Source organism: Gracilinanus agilis, chromosome 2 (genome assembly GCF_016433145.1).
Source record: "Gracilinanus agilis isolate LMUSP501 chromosome 2, AgileGrace, whole genome shotgun sequence".
Classification (NCBI taxonomy): domain Eukaryota; kingdom Metazoa; phylum Chordata; class Mammalia; order Didelphimorphia; family Didelphidae; genus Gracilinanus; species Gracilinanus agilis.
Window position 1 is genome coordinate 643,101,776 of NC_058131.1, and position 21,958 is coordinate 643,123,733.

Sequence of the window (21,958 nt, forward strand, 5' to 3'; positions counted from 1 at the left end):
CTTGTTTATGATGATATACTATCTCAAAAATATAAAAATTAATATAGATTGTACATGTTATTTATATATGTAATATAAAACATAAAATCTTGAAAATATATAAAATGATAAAATTGGTACAATCACAAAAATGTTTTTTTAAGATTACTATTGTCTTCATGATTGAAAGTAAAATTACTAACTTTTTTGAGAAAAAATTGTTACATAATGTAAATAGAATTTAAGTTGTATATTTACTCAGCCTGTATTCTTGTGAACTTTACACAGAATTAGTAATCATTTGTTTTGACTATTTCTTCATATAAAATTACTCCCTGCATTTAGTACTTAGTGTCTTTCAACTATTTGCAAAGAGTAGGTACTATATTTTGAAAAGTTTTTCATATGGAAATGTTAAGTTTTATAATTTGTTTTCTTTATTCTTTGACATTTTAAAAGAGACTTTAGGTGAACAGATTTTAAAATATTTATAGTGTAATACAACTAAGATGATTTCTAAGTTATGATTGAGACTTCTTTTGCTTTGGAGTCTCCAAATATGAGATGTATATAAAAAAGTATTAGTTTTAAAAATAATATTATCAAAGGCATTTGTATCAACAAAGTCAGCCTTAAAAATTCTGTTTTTGGGGGCAGCTCAATGGATTGAGAGCCAGGCCTAGGGACAGGAGGTCCTAGGTTCATATCTGGCCTCAGATACTGTGTGACTCTAGGCAAGTCACTTAACCCCCATTGCCTAGCCCTTACTGTTCTTCCGCCTTAGAACCAATACATAGTATTGGTTCTAAGGTGGAAGGTAAGGATTAAAAAAAAACAACAACTATTGTTTTTCTTTTCCTGGTGAATTCTATCTAGAGTATTTAAACATTTTTTAAAAAAGGAAAATCAAAACTTGAATCCTTGTTTAAGGAGAAAAATTATTGAAATAAATGGTTATACATAACTATTATGTTATTCTAAATAACATAATTATCCTTTTTTCCTTCATGAAACATAAGGTATTTTATTAGAAAATCATGAAATACATGTTAATTGACATTTTAATGCATGTGAGTTTTCAACAGATTTTGTAATATAATGTAATACCTCATAGTCCTTATGCATGTTTAAATATTTCTTGTCTTTTTTCCAGTGAAATTTTTTGCTTAATGCTCTGGTGGCAATGGAACATATTTGTTTCTACCCAGCTAAGGTTTTATATTTATTGGAAGTATTATGAGACATTTTTTAATGTATAGAAAAAAAAGACTTTATTTCTTAAATATTCCTTCCCTGGTGGTGTTTGTTTTCAGTCTTATTGCACTGATCCTGATCTTGTTTTGGAGCTGAAGAATCTTATTGTTGTGTTTGCAGATACTTTGCAGGTAGGCGATGTCTTTTTTTTTTTTTTTAAACGTGACCTTCTCTCTTAGAATCAGTATTAAATATTGGTTCTAAGGCAGAAGAGTAATAAGGTCCAGGCAGTTAGGATCAAGTAACTTACCCAAGGTCACCCAGCTAGAATGTGTCTGAGGCCAAATTTGAACCCAGATCCTCCTGACTCCAGGCCTGGCTCTCTTTCTACTGAGCCACTGAACTGTCCTTTTAGGTGATGTCTTGACCTGCAAGTTGTTGACATATGTTGAAAAGTTAGAGACAAGTTTATAAAAATAGTTTATGTATGTTTATCCATTTTGAGGATGACTTGTGGCAACTGTTAATCTTCTGGACAGTAGTCTTCTGTTATTCTCCATGACCTTTTCAATTTTGTTAAGGTATTTCAAAAGATTATAGCTATGTATTTCAAAAGATTTGTGAATTCCCTGCTGGCAGAACTTTTACCATTGATGCAGATTGTAGCTCATGAATTACTGTGAACAAACTTTAGTAATGTTTAGGAGACACTGGAATAGGAGAACATGGTTTCAGATCTTGCTTCCAATGCTTATTACTTGTGTGACTGTAGGCAAACCTTAACTTCTTTGAGCCTCAGTTTCCTCATCTGAAAAAAAATTATGAGATTGAACCATATGGCCTCACAGTTCCTTTTAGCTCTATATCTAGGAAACTAAGTGCCTCAGCCCTTACTAGGTTATCCTCAGGCAACAGTCAGTCTCTATACCAGTACTCAAAGCCTTTCAAAGTTTAGTAGTACCTGTCAGGACTTGAGCTATTCTGGGCTTAATCTTCAAGAGCACAAATTCATCTCTATACCATAAAGGTGGAGAGTAAGCAAAGCATTCAGTAACACACTGGCCTTGAGGTCAGGAAGTTCTTGGTTTAAATCCCACCTTTGACACTTACTTTATGACTGTGGGCAAATTACTTAACCTCCCAGTGCCCCAAGCAACTCTCTAAGACCCTAAGTGCAATGCCTGACAAGTATGCTTAATAATATTGTTTATCGATTAATTCATATGTAGCAGGATAGTTGATAATTTGTATTTACTGAGAGATTTTCCTCATCATACTAGGAATATCTTGGGTCCAGCCTCCCATCTTGTTAGTTTAGTCCCTTATATCATCAATGCCTAAAAGAGTATCTTGCACATAGTAGGAGGATAACAAATATTTGTAGAATTAGATTGAATTTAATCACTTTATAAATGTTTTTTTAGGGTTATGGTTTTCCAGTGAATCGATTGTTTGACCTGTTATTTGAAATAAGGGATCAATACAATGAAACCCTGCTTAAGAAGTGGGCTGGAGTATTCCGGTTAGTCTAATTAGCCAAAATACCTTAATGTGATTATTAAGATATTTTTTAAAATGCTTAATAACTTTTGTTATTTAAAGAAAATGTATTAATCTCTCAATTTATTTTAAGTTCTGCTTAATTAGTACATTTTTGTGAATGTTGAAGCATTATAGAGTAGTAGAAAGAATATTAGAATCCTGTGTTTTAGTCCTGACTCTGCTGCTTACTCACCATATGACCCTGAGGAAATCTGGCTTCACTTTCCCTTACCCTAACCAACTTCTCAACCTTCTCCTTAACTGATAGCTACATAACATTAATTTAAGCCTTCCTGTTATAACTTTCTGGCCAGTTTCCTGCCTCAAGTCTCATTCTACACTAGTCCTGCTGCCAATGTAATTTTTCTAATGTGTAAGATCATGGCCATGTCAACCCAGTTCAATGAGCTCCAGTTGTTCCCTGTTATATCTGCCCCTATACTCTTTTGTTTGACATTTACAACTCTTCATAACTTAACTCCTTCCTACCTTGCTTGACTCTCCTCTATATACATTATTTTCCAACAATGCTGGCTTACTTTCATTTCCTTAAACAAGACCTTCTGACTCCTGTTTCTATACATTTGCATTAGCTGAACTATACAGTTGTAATACTGTGCTTAAAAATTTTTTTAACAGATAAGTGTAATGAGACTATATTTTGTATAGTTCTTAGTTGTATAACTAAGTCTTTTATAGAGAATATTGTATAAAAAAACTTGCTTGTTCCTTTTGTATATTTTCATCAAGAATATCCTCAACCTCATAGGGATTTTGAAAAATAAAAAGTCAGCATATCAGTAATTATTATAGCTCTTTTTGGGAGATATCTCTCATCTTTTTTATTCTTTTGAAATCTTTCTCTCTTTGTGAGATCTTGGGAACTGAACTTTCAGTGCTTAGTAAGCACAAATTTCTTCTTTATGTGTATGGTCATGTATAACAGTTTTCCTAGTTTCATTTTTTGAGTACTATTTTCACTTCCTCTTATAAACAGTACATTGAATACTGTTATTGAATATTGAATACCACTAGAGTGCTAGTGCTTAAATGTATTTTTTTCACTGCTAAAGATAATGAAAATAGATAACTTCAGAAATATAGTTATTTCACTCTCATTGTTGTCTTCTTTCATTTTTCACTTAAGATAACCTGGTTTATTTGGGTCTCTTGCAAGCTTTATGGGCAATTGACATATTCTTAATGATGTCTACTACTTTCTGATATACAAATAAATATTGGTAATATACTATGGTGTAAAACCCACTATGCATTTTTCCATTGGTTCTTGGTCATCATAGCTTTCCACTGTTTCTTGATGCTCATGTTTTTCCATTCTTTTACTCTTATGTAATGTTTTACTAATGTACTTCTGTTCTAAACTAGAATTATTCTGTTTTGCTTTGATTCTTTATGGCAAATGTTGGCTGACATAATAGTTTGAGTTCTTTAGGCTTCATTGTGGGGACTGTTTTAATGCCAGTTAAATCTCTCTAAGAAATAGCAATAATTGCAATTGATAATTTAAAAAATCTGTTTTCAATTTTCAGAGGCAAATAATAGCTTTTTCAAATAAGCCTAAGTGGAGCTATTATAATTGAATAGTATCTTTTCATTTTTTAACTTAATTTAACATAAATTTTAATAGTTGCTTCAAATATAATATAAATTGAAGGTATTAGTAAAGAAATTGACTAATAAAACTTAAGAATTTAGGGGTTGAGTTTTGATATGTTAAAATCAGAAATTTTCAATAGTTTATCAAATATGTTTTCAGTTCTTATTCTGTTTTTAACAGGGAAATTTTTGAGGAAGATAATTGTAGTCCTATTCCAGTAGCAAATGAAGAAGAATACAAAATAATCATTAGTAAGTTTCCCTTCCAAGATCCAGACCTTGAAAAGGTAAGAGCTAGTTCCTGTTACATGAAAATAAATTTGTGTGACTATGTTATAAAAATTGGAATTTGATTGAGAATGAAACAATGGCTTCTGAATCTAGAGCATTTATATTGATTGAATTTTATTTGAAAATTTATGCTGAATATAATCATTATTTTGCTGGTAAACTCATGTATTATGAGCTCTTTGAGGGCAGAGTTGTGTGCCATATTTCTTTGTACCCTTGACACTGCTATGCATATAACAGGTAATTGATAAATATTTTAAAATAAATAAATGAATGAATATCTCTAGCCTTTATGCATATCACCATGTTTGTTTTAAGCAGATGACAATAAACATCCACTGGAGCAACATGTGTTGAAAAGAACGCATTATGCTTATTCAAATTCAACCAATTCAACCAATAAGTTGGTTTTTAGTTCATTATTATTTTGGTCTTGGTGATTTTTCAGTTTTAATTTAGTTGAATTATCACATTTATTAGAATCTTTCAGTAGTTGACACATAAAGTTGACATTCTGAAGTCCCTTATGTTCCTTGTAGTTTTATCAGTTGTTAAAGTGAACAATTTTACAGTTCCTTTTTTATCTAAGTGTTTAATTTGGCCTCATACCTCCAGTTAGAGAAACAATCTAGATTGGAAGATCCACAGCAAATTGATACTTGATAAGCTGGTACAGACATGAGAGTTATTACTATGTAGCATAATAAGCAAACAAAAATGAAAGCAGGCATGTGTGCACACACACAATCTAGCAGCACAGATTTAGCCATACAGAGTCAGTGTCATTCACATGAGGGAGACACGCACAACTGCAAGATCTCAGAGGGAGAATGTACACAGAATAAAGGTGGGCTTCTTTGTGGCAGCCATTCAGTTCCAGGTATGAGAGGAAACATTGTTAATCAGACATAGATATAGTGAGAAAATTCACCAGGCTCTCTTATTAATAATACTAGACTAAGATAGAGGAGTTTTGTAATCAGAATCAATTGGATTAGGGTTGGAGTTGGTTAATTGGGGCCTCTGGAAGAAGATGTCAGCATGTAGACACTGCAGCCAGTCTAGGAGCCTGGCTCACTTAGAAACTGAGGTTGTTTACATTTGACACAAGATCTGGATGAGTCAGGCCAGTGGAACAATAGAGGCTATCTATTATTGCTTATATGTTTATGGTCATTAGGACCACTTAGCCCATGTGACTCCATATTACAACTCTATCATTTGTATTTACCATATTAAATGATACGTTTCAAAAATCACAATTATCACAGGAAGGAGTAATTTATTTCTCAGTGTTTCTTAGTAAGTCATGGGGAAGTTCTGTGATGCTTTCTTCCTACAGTTGTTTGATATTGACAACTAGAATTTTAATAAAACTTCATTTCTTGTTACTTCCTTGAATTCCTCTTTCTTGTAAACAAAATTTATTCTTTTTTTTTTTTAACCCTTATCTTCCATCTTAGAATCAATGCCGTGTATTGGTTCCAAGGCAGAAGAGTGGAAAGGGCTAGGCAATGGGGGTTAAGGGCCTTGACCAGGGTCACACAGCTGGGAAGTGTCTGAGGTTAGATTTGAACTTAGGACCTCCTATCTCTAGCTTGGCTCTCAATCCCCTGAGCCACGCAGCTGCCCCCTATTAATTCTTAAATATATGTAGAAGCCACTTATTATTTCCATGTGGGCCATGAATGCTTAAATCTACTTTAAAAAATTAACATCTTTCTTTCCTGTGCCTTTTTTTAAAAAGAAATACGTGATTTTGTGTTCTCAACAATACAAAATTCCTGCTATTTTTGATTTGATATGGGCAATACTAGGTAGAGAAATAGGATCTTGTTGGGAGGTCATCAGAAAAGAATCTGAAAGTCAATGATTTATAGGAGTGCAGGCTTTTTGAAAGAAAGGCGATATCCTATTGCTGTAATTTGTAAAGGATATAGATTGGTGGACTATTCTGTTGTGGCCAGAGTACCCAGGACAAAAATGGATCAGCTTTATAGCAGGGCAACTGTAATCTCTATTTTAAGAAAGGTTTTAGAAAGGTTTTGAGTGCTTTTTGGGACCTCCTGTATTGTAGGGTTGGATTCCCATTAGAAATTTTAAGAGTAGGATTTGTTTGTCCCAGCAACCTCCCACTCTGTTCTCAGTCTTGGAATCTTCTAGAAATCCTTGTATGACCTGAGATATCCTTCTATATCCACAAATTGGCTTAGAATCTAAATGAGTTGGATAGAGTAGAACTTGAAATAGCCCTACTGTGGCAGAGAGATTCTCTAAAGGATACTCCAGAATCATTTGAAGACTTTGCATATGGGGTCTCATGGCCAGGGATCTTGAATCAGTTTGTATCTTGACATGTGTAATAGGGATTGACTGAAGGATGGTTTCAGTATGAGAATTTACTCTCACTATAAGGAATTATATTTCTTCTACTACCTTTCTAATGCCTAGATTATGAATAAAAAGTAGCAGACAACTGATCATCTATTGGAGCGTGTTCAATAATCAAAGCATATAGATTCACAATCATGTTTTTTACATTTTTCGGAAATTTAAATCTAGCTTAAGAAATAGTTGTCATTTAAATGTTAATAGTCATTTCCAGTTCACTGGACACGTACACATCAACCATAAAGATTTACTAAGCACTTATTTGTGTCAAGCACTATGGAAAGTTCTGTATATACAAAGAAAGGAAAGAACATAGTTTTGACAATTAGCTTGCATTCTAAAGGGAGAAACAACATGCAGACAGCTAGGTAAATATAAGATATATGTACTGTAAATTGGAAGTAATCTCAGAAGGATGATACTATTGGAGGTGGGTAAAAGAGAGGGGAGAAAAGCCTTTTTTAGAAGGTAGTATCTGAACTTAGTTTTGAAGGAAACCAAAGAAACCAGGAGGCAAAAGTAAGAACAGAGAGAGAAATTTCTAGGCATGGAGAAACCAGTGAAAATGCATGGAGTTTGAGAGTCATTTTTGAGACTAGAAAAAAGATCAATGTGGATCATAAAGAATATTGTACATGGAGAAGAATAAAGTCTAAAAGACTATAAATGTTGAAAGGGGTCTGATTATGAAGGATTTTAAAAGCCAGAAGATGAATTACTGGTATTTATTATATAGAGGAGTGACATAATCCAGTACTTTAGAAAGATCACTGGCAGTGGAGTAGAAGATACACTGGAGTAGAAAGAGAATTGAGTAAGTGAGACTAACTAGAAGGCTATTATAGTAGTCAAAGCATGAGGTAATGAGGGCCTACACCAGAAACGTAGTGTATGAATGAGTGAAGGGATTATATACAAGAAATGTGAAAAATAGAAATGATAATACTTGATGGGGTAGGTAGAGAGAATTTGAGTGAGGAATGAAAGATAAATGCTGAAATTGTGAGCCTGCATGACTGAAAGGTTGCTGTGTCGTTTGACAGTAATAAGGAAGTTTAGAAGAAGAGATGGTTTTTGGGAAAAGATAATAAATTCAGTTTTAGAGATGTGGAATTTGAGATATTTATTGGGCAACCAGTTTGAGATGTCCAATAGGCATTTGTTGATGTGTAAGTGGTGAGTGGAGTGTCCTCAGGAAAGAGGACAGGGCTTGACAAGTAGATCTGAGAGTCACTAGCATAGAGAAGATAATTTAATCTGTGGGAATTGATAAGATTACCAAGTAATATAGTATAAAGACTGAAGAGAAGGTGGCCCAGGACATAGCGTTGGGGACACACATACTTCAGAGATGTGATTTAGATGAAGATCCAGCAAAAGAGATTGAGAAAGAACAATAGGATAGATAGGAGGCAAGCTAGGAGAGAGCAATGTTATTAAAACCTAGAGAAAAGAGACTATATAAGAGAAGAGGTGGTCAAAAGATCACTGGTAACTTGAGAAAAAGCCTTTTCAGTTGAATGGTGAAGTTGGGAGCCAGACTTTAGAAAATTTAGAGTAAAAAGTGGAGTCACGATAATAGATGGCTTTCTCAAGGAATTTCATGAAGAAGATGAAATGACAATAAGTAGGGTCGATTGGATCAGTTGAAGTTTTCTTTTAAGTATGGAGAAAAAATGGACATGTTTTTAGGCAACAGAGAAAGCCAGTAGATGGAGATTGAAGATTAATGGGAATAAGGATGAAAAGAAAGATTATCTGTTGGAGAAGACAATGGAATGGAATCAAGGGTTCATGTAAAGGAGTTCGCCTCAAATAAGGAGGAGAATTATCTCTGTGAGACAGAGGTAAAGACAGAAGAACAGGAGAAGACATTTAGATTTGAATTGAGGAAGGAAGAAGTTCTTGCAAGTGGCCTGTTTTTTTCAGTGAAGTATGAGGCAAGGTCCTCATCTGACAGGGATAGGAAGTTAGGGGGAGAGGATCCCATAGGAGGTTTGAGGAGGGATAAAAAGAGACAGTGAATTGATAATAAAAGATGTAAAAGAATTGCTTTGCTGCAGTGAGGGCCCAGTTGAAATTATGTAACATAAATTTAGCATGGTTTCAGCATGGTTTCATGATTGTCTGTAGCACTGTTTTAACAATTTCTCTAGTTCTGTTTATCAGCTTGTGAATTACAGACAGAGGCAGCAGATAGGATTTGATCAGCAAAAGGACAAATGGCATAGTGTGTGTTTACATATATAAATGTACATATAATGCTAATATATGTGCATACACATAAGATATACTTTGAAAATACTATACAATTTTAATAATCCATTTTGTTTTTTTATTTGAAATTATTTTTATTACATCAGCTTTTATTTGAGGGGGGAGCAATAAAAAAGCCTAAATATTTTTGAAATTTCAAGAATAGCATTAATTTTTGTTTTTTGTTTCTACAGCATTCTTTCCCAAAGAAATTCCCAATGTCTCAGTCAGTGCCTCATATTTATATTCAAGTTAAAGAATTTATTTATGCAAGTCTTAAATTTTCAGAGTCACTTCACCGGAGGTAAGTATTAACGATGAACAATGTTTGCCACCACAAAGTGTTGTTATAAATATTTTAGTGTTTAAAGAGACTTTCTTTTGGGGAATATTCCTCATAGTGGAATTTCTAAGCCAAAGAGTATGAACATTTTAGTCACTTTCTTTGCATAATTTTCAAATTTCTTTCCAGAATGATTGGGACAGTTTTACCTCTGCCAGCAGTTCATTAATGTGTCTTTCTTCCCACAACCCCTCCAATACTGACAATTTCTATTTTTAATTTTCTTTGCCAATTCTGTGGACAAGAGACTAAATCTCAGATTTGTTTTAATTTTCACCTCTCTTCATAGATGTTTGGAGCTTTTTTCATGTTTTTCATAGTTTGCATTTCTTCTTTTGAAATCATTCATATATTTGAGTAGAGGTTTAAAAATTCCCTAACATACATTATTTCATATGATTCTCACATCACTTTTATGAGATAGGTTATCTTCGCTTTACAAATGAAGAGATTTTTACAAAAGGAGCTTAAATTCATAGGTCGATTCAGTCATTCATCAAATGATAAAAGTACCTAGATTATGATTAAGTAACTGGGGAAAATACAAAAGTAAAGCACCTTATCTGTCCTTACGTACTTGTGAGTTAGGAGAAGAAATGAGACATAAATAGCTAGAATACAAACTAGAATATAATAAATTTATTTTATATTATTTATAAGAATAATGTAAGAACATAACAAGAGAGGCATGAAGAATGGTTAATGAGAGAATATGGAAAGAAGAGATCCTTTCAACTGAGAGTTATCCAAGAAGACTACTTTGGGGACATAGCATTTAAATCTCACTTCACCCAGAGTATAAATAGGATTTTTTTTAATGTGGCCTATTTTATTTTATTTTTTTATTTTAATTTTTAAATATTTTTTCATGTTAAATGATTCATTTTCTTTCCCTCTCCTCTTCTCTCCCCCCTCCCATAGCCAACAAGTAATTTCACTGGGTTGTACAAATGCTATCACTTGATACCTATTTCCATATTATATAAATAGGATTTTTGATTGTGCAGGGATGATAATAATAACTAGCATATATGTAGAATCTACTGTTTGCTAGGCTCTATTAAGCACTTCAGAAATATCATTTTATTTGATCCTCACAACAACCCTGGGAAGTAGAAGCTATTATTAACTAACTCTGTTTTACAATTGGGAAAATTAAAGTTAAGTAACTTGTCCCAAGTCACATAGCTGTTCAATGTTGGATTTGTACTCAAATCTTCTTAATTCTAGGTCCAGTGCTCTTACCCACTGTGCCACTTAAATACTTGCCAGCTTTGGAAGTCTGATGAAGCCTATTGACCCTTTGCAGAATAATGTTTTTAAATGCATAAAATAAAATACATATGGTTACAACTGAAGCCAATTATCTTTAAATATAATTATCAAAATATTTAACAAAAACAAAGTTCACAGACCTCAGGTTTTTAAAAAAAGGCATTTCATGTGGAGAGAACTACATAAAAAGGACCTGGATTCATGGAGGAGAGCTTCGCTTGTATGGAACCCATTTTGGCTAAACCTTTCAACTTTTTGTGCCCCTATAATTTATAATATATTGAATGCTTGTGGAATGTGCATGCTGCAGTGTGTGAATTTTGCCACTAGATGGTGCTTATGTGTCTTTGATCATATTCAGCCCAACTTCAATCTTCTCATTTGAACAAGACATTAAGATTTTAGGATCTTAAAGGATAATAGAATTAGAGCCAAAAGGGCTCTCAGAGGTCATCCAACTTTCTAGACTTCTCATTTAGAGATGAGGAAATTGAATCCCAGTGAAGTTAAATGACTTACCTAAGTTCATACAGATAGAAAGTTGGAATTCTGGCCCAGGCCTTCTGACTCCAAATCTAGCATGAGCCACACTGCATCATCGCTTCTTAACAAATCATACTTTTTATTAATAACATTACAACTGTTTTTCAGAGCATTTTTTTCAAGAAGTTAACTTACAAACAGAAAATTTTCTGTCTAGACTTTCTCTAAACAAGGCCTCTGAAATTCATTCATAATACATTAATTGACTTAAAATATAAAACTTCTCTTAATCAGACCTCTTGTGCCCCTTTGTCCAGTTGTCTAATTCTGTCTCCAGTTGGTAGGCACCATCTGAATTTTCCTTGAAACTAAACTAATTTGGTTGTTTTTCCCCATCTCCAAATAGAGCTATTTTCATCCATCTAGGGTTTAAGCACAGATTGTCTTTGTCCTTTAAGCTTTCCTTTCTCCTCCCAATGGTAAACTTATTTGTGAAATAAGCCTTGTGTCTTAGTTTTACTTTGATTCTTCTTTTGTATAGTTAGGAGAACTTTTGGAACATAGACTTAAAAGCTCTAGAGATGAAAGGTGTCTTGAGGTCTCTAGTCCACCCCCTTCATTTTAGATATGAGAAACTAAGGTCCAGAGAGATTGTGACTTGCCTGTGGTCACAGAGATAGTAAATAGCATAGACAGGATTTGAATCCAGGTCAATTGACTTCAAATCAGATATGATTTCTACTGTATTGTAATGCCTTCCAGGTTGCTAAAAATATTCAGTCCAAGCATGAATGTTTATGCATGGATGTTATGTTGGGTGTTTCTTTTTATAAAAATAATATTTATTTTAAAACTTTGGATTTTTTCTTTTCTTTTTTTTTTTCAGAATCAGTGGACAAATTATTTTTCAAGAAACTACTTACTAACCTTTTATGACTAGTAGGAATAAAATGATATAATGAATATATAATTATACAATTTCCCCCACAAAGTACAGTAGGAAATCATGGAAGAGAGATTAATAAAGTATAGAACAGCTAGCATAGACAAAAAAGATTTCATTCAAGAGAATAGATTTGACTTGGGATCTTGAATGTAGAATACTATTTACATAAACATTCCCAAAGTCAGAGGAACAGCATAAACAAATAGATGATTATTTTCTAAAATCATTTTATACTTAATTAACATTGATTTCTATGGTGCTTCTCTTATGTAGTACAACAGTAATTTCTCTCTAGAATATCTGGATTTTTGCATATCTAGATCCTGCCTACTTCTAGGGTCCACAATTTCATCTTTATATTTATATTTTTATATATATATAAATTTATATATATTTAATTTATATTATATATATTTATATTTACATATATTTATTTTTATATTTTATATTTATATTATATATAAATTTATATATATATATATTTACATCTTTATATATACAGATTATACTCCCTTTATGATACTACAGTGTTTATTTGGAAGGTGTCATAGTTTTCATTTCTAATGTAGCAGAACTTCTAGTGTGGAAATCTTATCACTTATGCAAATCAACTTTTAATTACAGTTTTAGATCTCTGAGGGAACTTAAGTAACTTTCTCATGGAGTCACATAGCAAGAATGAGTCAGAAATAGGATATGACAGGTTTTCCTGACTGCAAGGCCAACTTTCTAGCTACTGAGCTTTGCTTTCTCTAATCCCATAATGAATATAGCTAAAGCAAAAAAAAAAAAAAAAAATCACCTGGCAACTACATCTCTACTAATGGGGGTTTCCAAATAAAGCAGGGCTGGTCCTTAGACAAAATCACTCAAATACACAGATGGTCTTTGAAAAGTCAATGTTGCTTCTGTGTAGTAATGGAACATCAAAAAGGACTATAATGGAGAGTACTTTGTTTATGTGTTAGTATTTATTTGTGCTAGATGAATCTGATGTTAATTTATTAAAATTGGATGGTATTAACCAAGCAATTAAAATGTTTTTTTAATTAAAATTTTTTTCTGAATTGGACATACACCAAAAAATGAATGTTTCTACAGACAAAGAACTAGAAAAAAGAGGATTAAATATGAAACTGCAAATTCCCATTTCATATGACTTACTTTAAAAAAACACAACAAAATACCCTTGCCTTTTGTCTTAGATTTGATACCAAGTATTAGTTCCAAAGCTGAAGAACAGTAAGGGCTAGGCAATTGGGGCTAAGTGATTTGTCCATGGTCATATAGCTAGAAAGTGTAAAGTCAAATTTTAACCTGAGAACTCTCTTCTCCAGGCCTGTCTCTCTATCTACTGAATCAACATATAATCTATTCAGTGCATTGATTCTAAAGCTGTCCTACTTGACTGTTTCCCTCTGAAATGCCTTACCACTTCTATTCGTTCTAAATGTTTCATTGATGCTATTTATTTTCTTTTTTTGTCATTTTTGTTACCATTCTTTTCAATGTTTCCCACCATCCAAATAAAATCAGCTTTTAACTGAGTATTGTAAGGGGGAAAAAGGGGCTTTGGGGCTCAATATATTAAAAGGTGGTCACCGGGGAAATCTCCCCAATTTAGGAATAACCTCAAGTCAAAATCGACTTCATGGAAGTTTATTTACAATTGAGAAGAGAGAGAGGAAATAAGGAAATAAGAATTTAACACAGTAGATAAATTGCTACGATCCTCTAATTCAGTGATTCCCTTCTGTCTTACAAAAGAAAACTTGTAAAATATTGGTGATTATATAGGACTTCTGTTTTCATTTATTTTTATTTCTGAAATAAGTAAAACCAATGATAGTGACTTTTTAAAATTCTTTTAATTTCTTGTTATTTTGATTTTTAAAATATTTACAAGACCTACATTATTATCAAGATTATGAAACTATTTTGCACCATTCTTATAATTCTTATTATAGTTCATATATGCATACTATTGTGAAATCAGACATTAATTTAAAATAACAGTCTTTAATTAAGATGTAGATTTTGTTGTGTCTTCATGTCAATGAAGAAGATGAAGAATCATCACTATCTTCAGTATATAAATTGGTTCTCTTCTTATGCTTTTTTAAAAACTTGGATAAAGTTTTAATTCTGAAGTTTCTTCAGTATTATAGTTGAGTTGTAATCATTAATGAAATTATATCCAAACACTTAAATGTACTTATACTCAATAGATATTTTTCAAAAGGATATAATTTAATAACATTTTCTTCAAACTAAAGGCCCCACTAAAAACCCAAACTTTGCCAATGATAAAGTGTCAAAGACAGTGACAGTATAGTAGAAAATGCACTGGATTGGGTGCCAGAAGACTTGGACTCTAGGCCTGTGTCTGCCACGTGACTAGCTTGGTGACTTTGGATTAGTTGTTCTTTTCTGAAACATATAGGTTGTCATAGCTTTCTTGCCTATATTCCAGGGTTGTTGCAAAGATTAAGTGAATTAATCTTTAGGGTTGTAGGCTTTAGAGTTGGAAAAATTCTTAGAAGATTTTCTAATCTAACTTCCTTATTTAATAGATGAGAAAATCAAGGCTTTGAGTAGTGAAATGATTTGCCCAAGGCCTCACAATAGTAAGTAGGAGAACTGGGATTCAAATCTGAATCTTCTAAGCACAAATCCAGTGTTCTTTTAACTATACCATGCCACTTCATATATGTGTTCAATAATGTGGACATGCACTTTGTAAAGTACTATACAAGCATAATGTTTTTAACACATTCTAGGTACTCAATAAATATTTGTTGAATAAATGTTGCTGATAGAATTGCAAAAAAACCTAGTGGGTGCTGAAACAATCCAGAGGGGCGGTGATGACCACTGGTGCATTTATATTTCCTATTAATTGCTATTAAAATAAAAAAAAATTAATTTCCAGGGGGTTAAGTAATATTTTTTTCTGGAAAGGGGGCAGTAGGCCAAAAAAATTTGAGAACCACTGCTCTAATTAACCCAGGTAGATCTAATTAACCCTCAGCCTATAGTCAGAGAGCCAGAGGCCTGGAGGTGAATGAAGCAAACTTCATTCACAGAGACTATTAAAGTGAAGTTCCTTAGGAGAAGTTCAGGAAGATTCAGTCAGTCTTTAAACTCACCAAGGTTTTAGTGTTCCAGCCAGCACTCCTGCACAAACGGGGAAAACTAGAAGACCTCCCTCACCAGAACCACCTCTCACTCACTCAACTCCCTCTTTTTAAAGGGGTCACTTATGCGTCACTTCCTGTGCCTCCCTCCTACTTTGGATGTCCAATCACAATAGATGCTTCTCATAGGATTGCTTAGGGGGCAGTCAGTTGACTCTGATTTGTCACCCACTTTAGCATATGGGTTAAGGACCTCCCAGAATTGGAAGGTGCCCTCACCTTTGGTGATTAAATCTAAAGATGGGCAGTGTAGACTTAATCTAATTATCACAATATATGTACCAAACAAAGATAAAGAGGGGGCAGCTAAGTGGAGTAGTGTGGATAGAGCTCTGGGCCTATAGTCAGAAAGACTCATATCCCTGAGTTCAAATCTAGCCTCAGACACTAACTTTGTGACTGTGGGCAAGTCACTTAACCCTGTTTGCCTCAATTTCCTCATCTGTAAAATGAACTGGAGAAGGATGGCAAACCACTCCAGGATCTTTGCCTAGAAAACTCCAAGTGGGAGCAAAAAGGATACCTAAATGACTTAACTGTAATTGCAACAACAAAATAATAACAGTATCTTCTTTATGAGTTAGTTACTTAATTAGCATTTGTTAAGCTCTTTCATTTAATAGGATTAAGTAGAGGAAGGGATTTTTTGGAAATATTTGAAGTCCTACAAGTTTTCTTTTGTTTTAAAGGGAAGGGAGGCACTGAAGGAGACTTTCCATAACTGTCAGAGGTATTTAGCTAAAAGGCAAAGAATTACAACAGACTTAATGAATTAAGTTTTCTGCAAAATCTACTTTTGACAATAGTCACAACTCTTTGAGATAGATGCTTTTATTAACTTTATTTTACAGTTGAAAAAATTGAGGCAAACAAGAGTTTACATTTAGTAAGTGTCTGGGGCTGGATTTGAACTCCTATCTTCCAGATTCCAGACCTGAAATTCTATCCAGTCAACAGCTTTCCCTAAAGTAGGATAGTCTTCCCCAACAAAAAGAAACTAAAAATGAAAGAAAGAAAGAAAGAAAGGAAGGAAGGAAGGAAGGAAGGAATGAAAAGAAAGAAAGAAAGAAAGAAGTAAGAACTTCATGGAAGCATTTTTTTGCAAAGGATATGTGTTAAAATTTTCATACCCTTTGCAAGGCATGAAAAAGAGGATTGAAAAAGGATCCATAATTTGGAAGTAAACCAGATATCACCATTAGGCTTTTACCTAAAGGGTCAGCCTAGTGCCAGAGCATTAAATTGTCTTTTGTCTAAAAGAGGGTGAGGCCTTTTAATTTAATTTAATTATTTTTAATTTTAAAACAGAACCAGACCTTGGGAGTTTAAGGGAGACTTGGCCTTCCAATAAAGGTAGCTATGCCGAAGTGGGCAATGAGAATCAGTAATCAAATAGACAAATCTGGAATACTAAACTGCAGAGCAGGTCCAAACCGGTTTAGGCCAGTTTAGGTGTGTTCCAGGGTCTTAGCTAAAAGAGTTTAGGCTCCCTTAAAAGGCAGAGGTATCTAGGAGGTAATGATGCTCCTTAAGTGATCTCAGTCTCATAGAAGGGAAGGGAGGAATAAATGTTACCAGGATCTAGTGAATTTCTTTTAAATGTAATAACAATTCATGATTTTACTATGATCAGGCCTATTTCTCTTACATTGTATGGGAATGCTTTTTGAAGGTGTTCATTATAGAATATATTTAAGAACTAAAGACTCTTTGACTTCTGTCAAAAGGCCCCTTTCACCGAAAACTTTACTGATTTCCAGGCAACTAGTTCTGTCCCCTGTGAGACTGATCATCTTTTTTCTATCCTTTATGTGTTTTGTGGGGTATAGTGACTGTTCAGGGAAGACTAGTACCTCTAGTGTGAGGGTTTACCAAACTTTTTCAGGCTTTCCTCCTTTGTTGTCCTCCTACCACTTGGCTCTCCAAGAAACAGCCACACCCTAGTAAACTGTCTCTGCAGATGGGCAAAACTAGGTTGAGGGAACAGACAAGTCTCAAACCCATCAATGAGTTAGTGGAGTGGCTACTCTAGGCACATTCCCCAAATGGAATAGGTAAATAAGAACAATTTGTTAAAATGGATAAGCAATCCCTGGTATTTTCATCAGGAATGCTGGAGGTGTTATGGGGGTGCAAATGGTGAACCCCTGAGTTCGGGAAGGATACCTGTCTCATGAATGAGAAGACTCTGAAACTTAGCTTAAAAGTAAAAAAGATTTATTAGTAAGATAGGATTAATGGCCAGCAAGACAGCATGAATGGAACAACTATAGTAGTTGCCCCTGAATGCTCTAGTTCAGGAGTTTTTATATTCTTTACAATAGTGTTATGTCATAGTGTGCACATGACTTTCCGTACTCGGGCATTGGATGTGGTGAGGGGTCTGCCTGAGATTCTCAGGGTGTCGGCCATCAAGGTGTGGCCTGGAGGTGTATCTCTTTGTCTCTCTTAACCTAAAGGAGGATCCAAGGATCTTTGGCCTGGGAGTGACAAAGACAGAAAGGGAGAAGGGAATTTCCCTGTCTAATACAGCGCCCATGCCATCTCTGTACTAGGCCCATGTCAGAGTCCTCTATTTCATTAAAAATCCATTTCCCCCTGTAGAATTATTCTCAATTTCACTAAGTTATTCTTTATTGAAAGCCTATGTCCTTTGTCTTCTGGAACATTTTATTTCAAGACCCTTTATAGTGATAGAAGCTAAATTGTACATAATTCTAACTGTGGTTCCTCAGTATTTGAATTCTTTCTTGCTTGCTGCTTGTAAAAATTTTTCTTTCACCTTGGAGCTCTGAATTTTGGCTATAATGTTCTTTGGAATTTTAATTTTGGAGTTTTTAGGAGATGACCATGGAATTCTTTCTATTCTCACTTTGCCCTCTGGTTCTATGAGTACTGGGCAGTTTCTTATAAGCTTTCTTGAAATATGATGTCTAGGTGCTTTTTTGGTGGGGGCCTGATTTTCAGGTATCCAATGATACTTAAATTTTTTCTCCTCAGTCTGTTTTCCAGTTCAGTTTTTGCTCATTTAGATTTCATTTAATCTTTCAAACTTTTGACTTTGTTTTAATATTTCTTGTTTTCTCATATAAACATTGGCTTCTATTTGATTTATTCTAATTTTCAGGGAATTTATTGTTTGGTCAGGGTTTTGTACCACTTGTGTCAAGCTATTAATTCCCTTTCAACTAATTCCATAATTCTAATTTGTTTTCTAGTTCTTTCTTATAGTACTTTAATTTATAAAAACATATTTGACTTAAAAAAACTTCTTCATGAATTTTAATTGTATTTGTGTTCAAGCTGTGTTTTTTTTTTTTTAGCTTTTGCTGGTAGTTTGAATCATTTTCTTTTTCTGCATTAATGTTTCTGCCATTATACTAGCTTTTTATGGTAGGATTCTTTTTTTGTTGTTGTTGTTTCTTTCAAGCTATTTTCTGACTTTGGGCTTGATATTTCACCCAGGCATTCTTTTTTTTTTTTTTAAACCCTTACCTTTCATCTTAGAATCAATACTGTATATTGGTTCCAAGGCAGAAGAGTGATAAGGACTAGGCAATAGGGGTTAAGTGACTTGCCCAGGGTCACACAGCTAGGAAGTGTCTGAGATCAGATTTGAACCTACGACCTTCCTGTCTCTAGGGCTGGCTTTTAATCCACTGAGCTCCCCAGCTGCCCCCTAGCCAGTCACTTCTTAAAGGAAGGTGTCTGGAATAGTCCTATTGCTGCTTTCTTGAGATTTTGAGTGTCATGTTTCCAGAGTCGTCTAGTCTAAGTCAGCATTTGATTTTTGCCTTTCTGGTCTGAGCTTTGCAAGTTCCTGATCTAGGTTTGGATCTGAGCAACCATATACTGTTATGGGATTTGACTCCAGAGCTCTGCAGGTTGAGAATGGCAGAACTGCAAGTTTCCCTTGGATTTGGGATTCTTGGCCTCATTATTGCTCTGCAGCCAAGGTGCTGGAGCCTAGACCTCACTGCTTCTGTGCTCCAAGTTGTGCTGCTTCTGTTTGCTTCAGAACTACATTCCTTCTAGGGCCTTCTACTGCACCTCACCCCAGAACACCTCACTGAGTACTGTTCCTTTCCTCTTCTGCCTTGGATCTGTGACTGGAAGCTGAATATTCCCATACTCTCCATGAGATTGTTGTCCACCAGTATACACGTGGGACCTCAGATTGCCTTTGGGTACCACCCCTGAGTGTTGGAATATTCTTTATGGCTAACTCCTAGTCAAACTGTATCTTCAGTGTCCATAGACCCTTCTATTTCCATATGCTGACCTGGGTAGGAAAAGTGACTCACTATGATTTTTTTCTTGGATTTCAAAATCAACATTTCTTAATCAGAATTTGATTTGGTTTTAAGAGAGAGCTTAATGTCGTAATTTTTCTTGCTATTCTGCTATCTCAACTCTGTAGCTCCTTCCCTTCCCTTCACTCTCTCCCACATGAATAGCTTTAAATGACAAACAGAAGAATTTAATCCTGGAGGTAAAATGGAACCATTGGACCTAATTGAGCCCAGAGGTGACATGGTCAGATCCACATTTTAGAAAGATCACCTTGGAAGATGAGTAGAGAAAGGATTGGAGTGGGGATAGACTTGAGGAAAGGGGACTGACTGGTTTGAAAACTATTGCAGAAGTCCAGGTGAGAGGTAATGAAGGTTTGGACTAGAGTTATGGTTGTATGAGCAGAGAGAAGGGACTGTATATAATAAATATTATGAAAGTAGAAATGGCAAGATAATATTGTGACTTATAGTGCTATTTCTGGAAAAAACAAGAAATACACTATATCTAATAATGAAGGTCTTATAATGGTTGGGAAATGGACAAAATACATACATTCATCTCTTTATGTGGGCTCAGATATGATAAATAGGTTCAGATAATAAAATAAGACAAATTTTACTGTAATTTGGCTCCACCCTGAATAAAATAATTTTTAAAATCTACAAATTCTGAATCTACTTTGCCATTCACCCGATTCTCTTCTATTAAATGTAAGCTACTTTTAAAACTTATTTATTTTGTGTAAAATTTACAAATGCTAATGAGTAACTTTTTTCTTAAACTCTTTCCTTAGGATCAATCAAGGGTTTCTTAAACCCTTACCTTACTCTTAGGATCAATACTGTCTATTGGTTCTAAGGAAGAAGAGTGATAAGGTCTAGGCAATGGGGGTTAAGTGACTTGTCCAGGGTCATATAGCTGGGAAATGTCTGAGGCCAGATTTTAACCTTGTCTGTAGGACTGTAGGTCTGGTCCTCAATTCAGTAAGCCACCTTGCTGCCTGCAATGAGTAATTTTTAACACTTTATGTAAATGTTGACTTTTCCACCCCTTTCCACCCTCTTCTTCTTCTCCTGCCTACTTCCCGGATCCCTCCCGGGCCCTGGGAAACCTAGATACCTAAGATGATTGACTTTCTAATATCTAGGGGCAGTAGAATCAGAGATGATGGTCTGGGTACAGATTGATGATGTTACAGGAACAAACAGGAGGATCTTGCAAGGTTGAGTTGCCTCCATGGGATTAGTAAGAACTGTTGTAGATAAATCCTTCCCAGTAAAGAAAGCCACTGGTCATGGTCTTTAACTCTAAGTGAAAATTGATTGGAACAAGGGATTTCATCAAGTAGAAGAGTGTATAAGGAATTGGAGTAAGATCTTTGTTCATTTAGGCAAGTATAGATTGCTTGTGGCTGAGATGCCACTGGCATATAAGGAAAGCCATCTCTAAGAACTTATGATGCTAGCTTGCCCTCATAGCAACACTAGAGTCATACACACACCTTAGGTGTTCTGGCTTGATATTCAAGGTGATTAGTTCTATAAAATCAGGAAGAAAAAGAGGGTTAGATTAAACAATAGCAGAACCATCCTGTAATAGTGAGGAAAGTACTTGATGGCATCTACGTTTTGTCTTTCTTTAAAATTTTCTCTTATTGGGTATTTAAAAGATACATTTACTGACTAGTAAATATTTATGCTTAGTTTTCTTAATGAACATTTTTTTGTTACATAGTTTGTGTAGTAGGAACATGTACAATCATTATTGACAAAGGCTATAGGAATCCTAGCTGTTTGGATCATGGGACTAAAATCCAAGGCATTATCATCTAGTAAAATTTAGCCAAGTTTCAGGATTAGTATCCGAGAATGAATAATCAATCTTTGGGGAGGGCTAGCTTTAAAAACCAGAGAAGTGATGGCAAATATCATACGATTTGTTTTCACTAAGCACTGATGTCTAATTCAAGAAGTCCAATACAAAATTATTTCTTCTATTTTCTTGCAATTTATTTTATTGAAGAACTTCAATGGAAATAACTAACTTATTGAAGTAGTTGTTTAATTAAGAATTTGAACTCAGGTCTTCTTCACTCTAAGTCTAGTGTTTGTGTCCACTGTAACATTTAGCTGCCAATCGGGCACTGTT

The 21,958-nt window shown here is 34.3% G+C and overlaps 1 protein-coding gene across 3 annotated transcripts in view; it reads left to right on the forward strand.

Annotated features, from left to right (window-relative positions):
• The window catches only part of EXOC6 (exocyst complex component 6), a 186,275-nt gene that overhangs the window by 74,619 nt on the left and 89,698 nt on the right, over positions 1-21,958 (forward strand). For 2 of the 3 annotated variants that reach the window (XM_044665685.1, XM_044665686.1), the window contains exons 12-15: positions 1,293-1,364; positions 2,598-2,695; positions 4,514-4,619; positions 9,465-9,574. In XM_044665685.1, coding sequence (XP_044521620.1) covers positions 1,293-1,364; positions 2,598-2,695; positions 4,514-4,619; positions 9,465-9,574 — 386 coding nt within the window. The remainder of the gene's footprint in view (positions 1-1,292; positions 1,365-2,597; positions 2,696-4,513; positions 4,620-9,464; positions 9,575-21,958) is intronic. The other variant, XM_044665687.1, reaches the window with a different exon arrangement.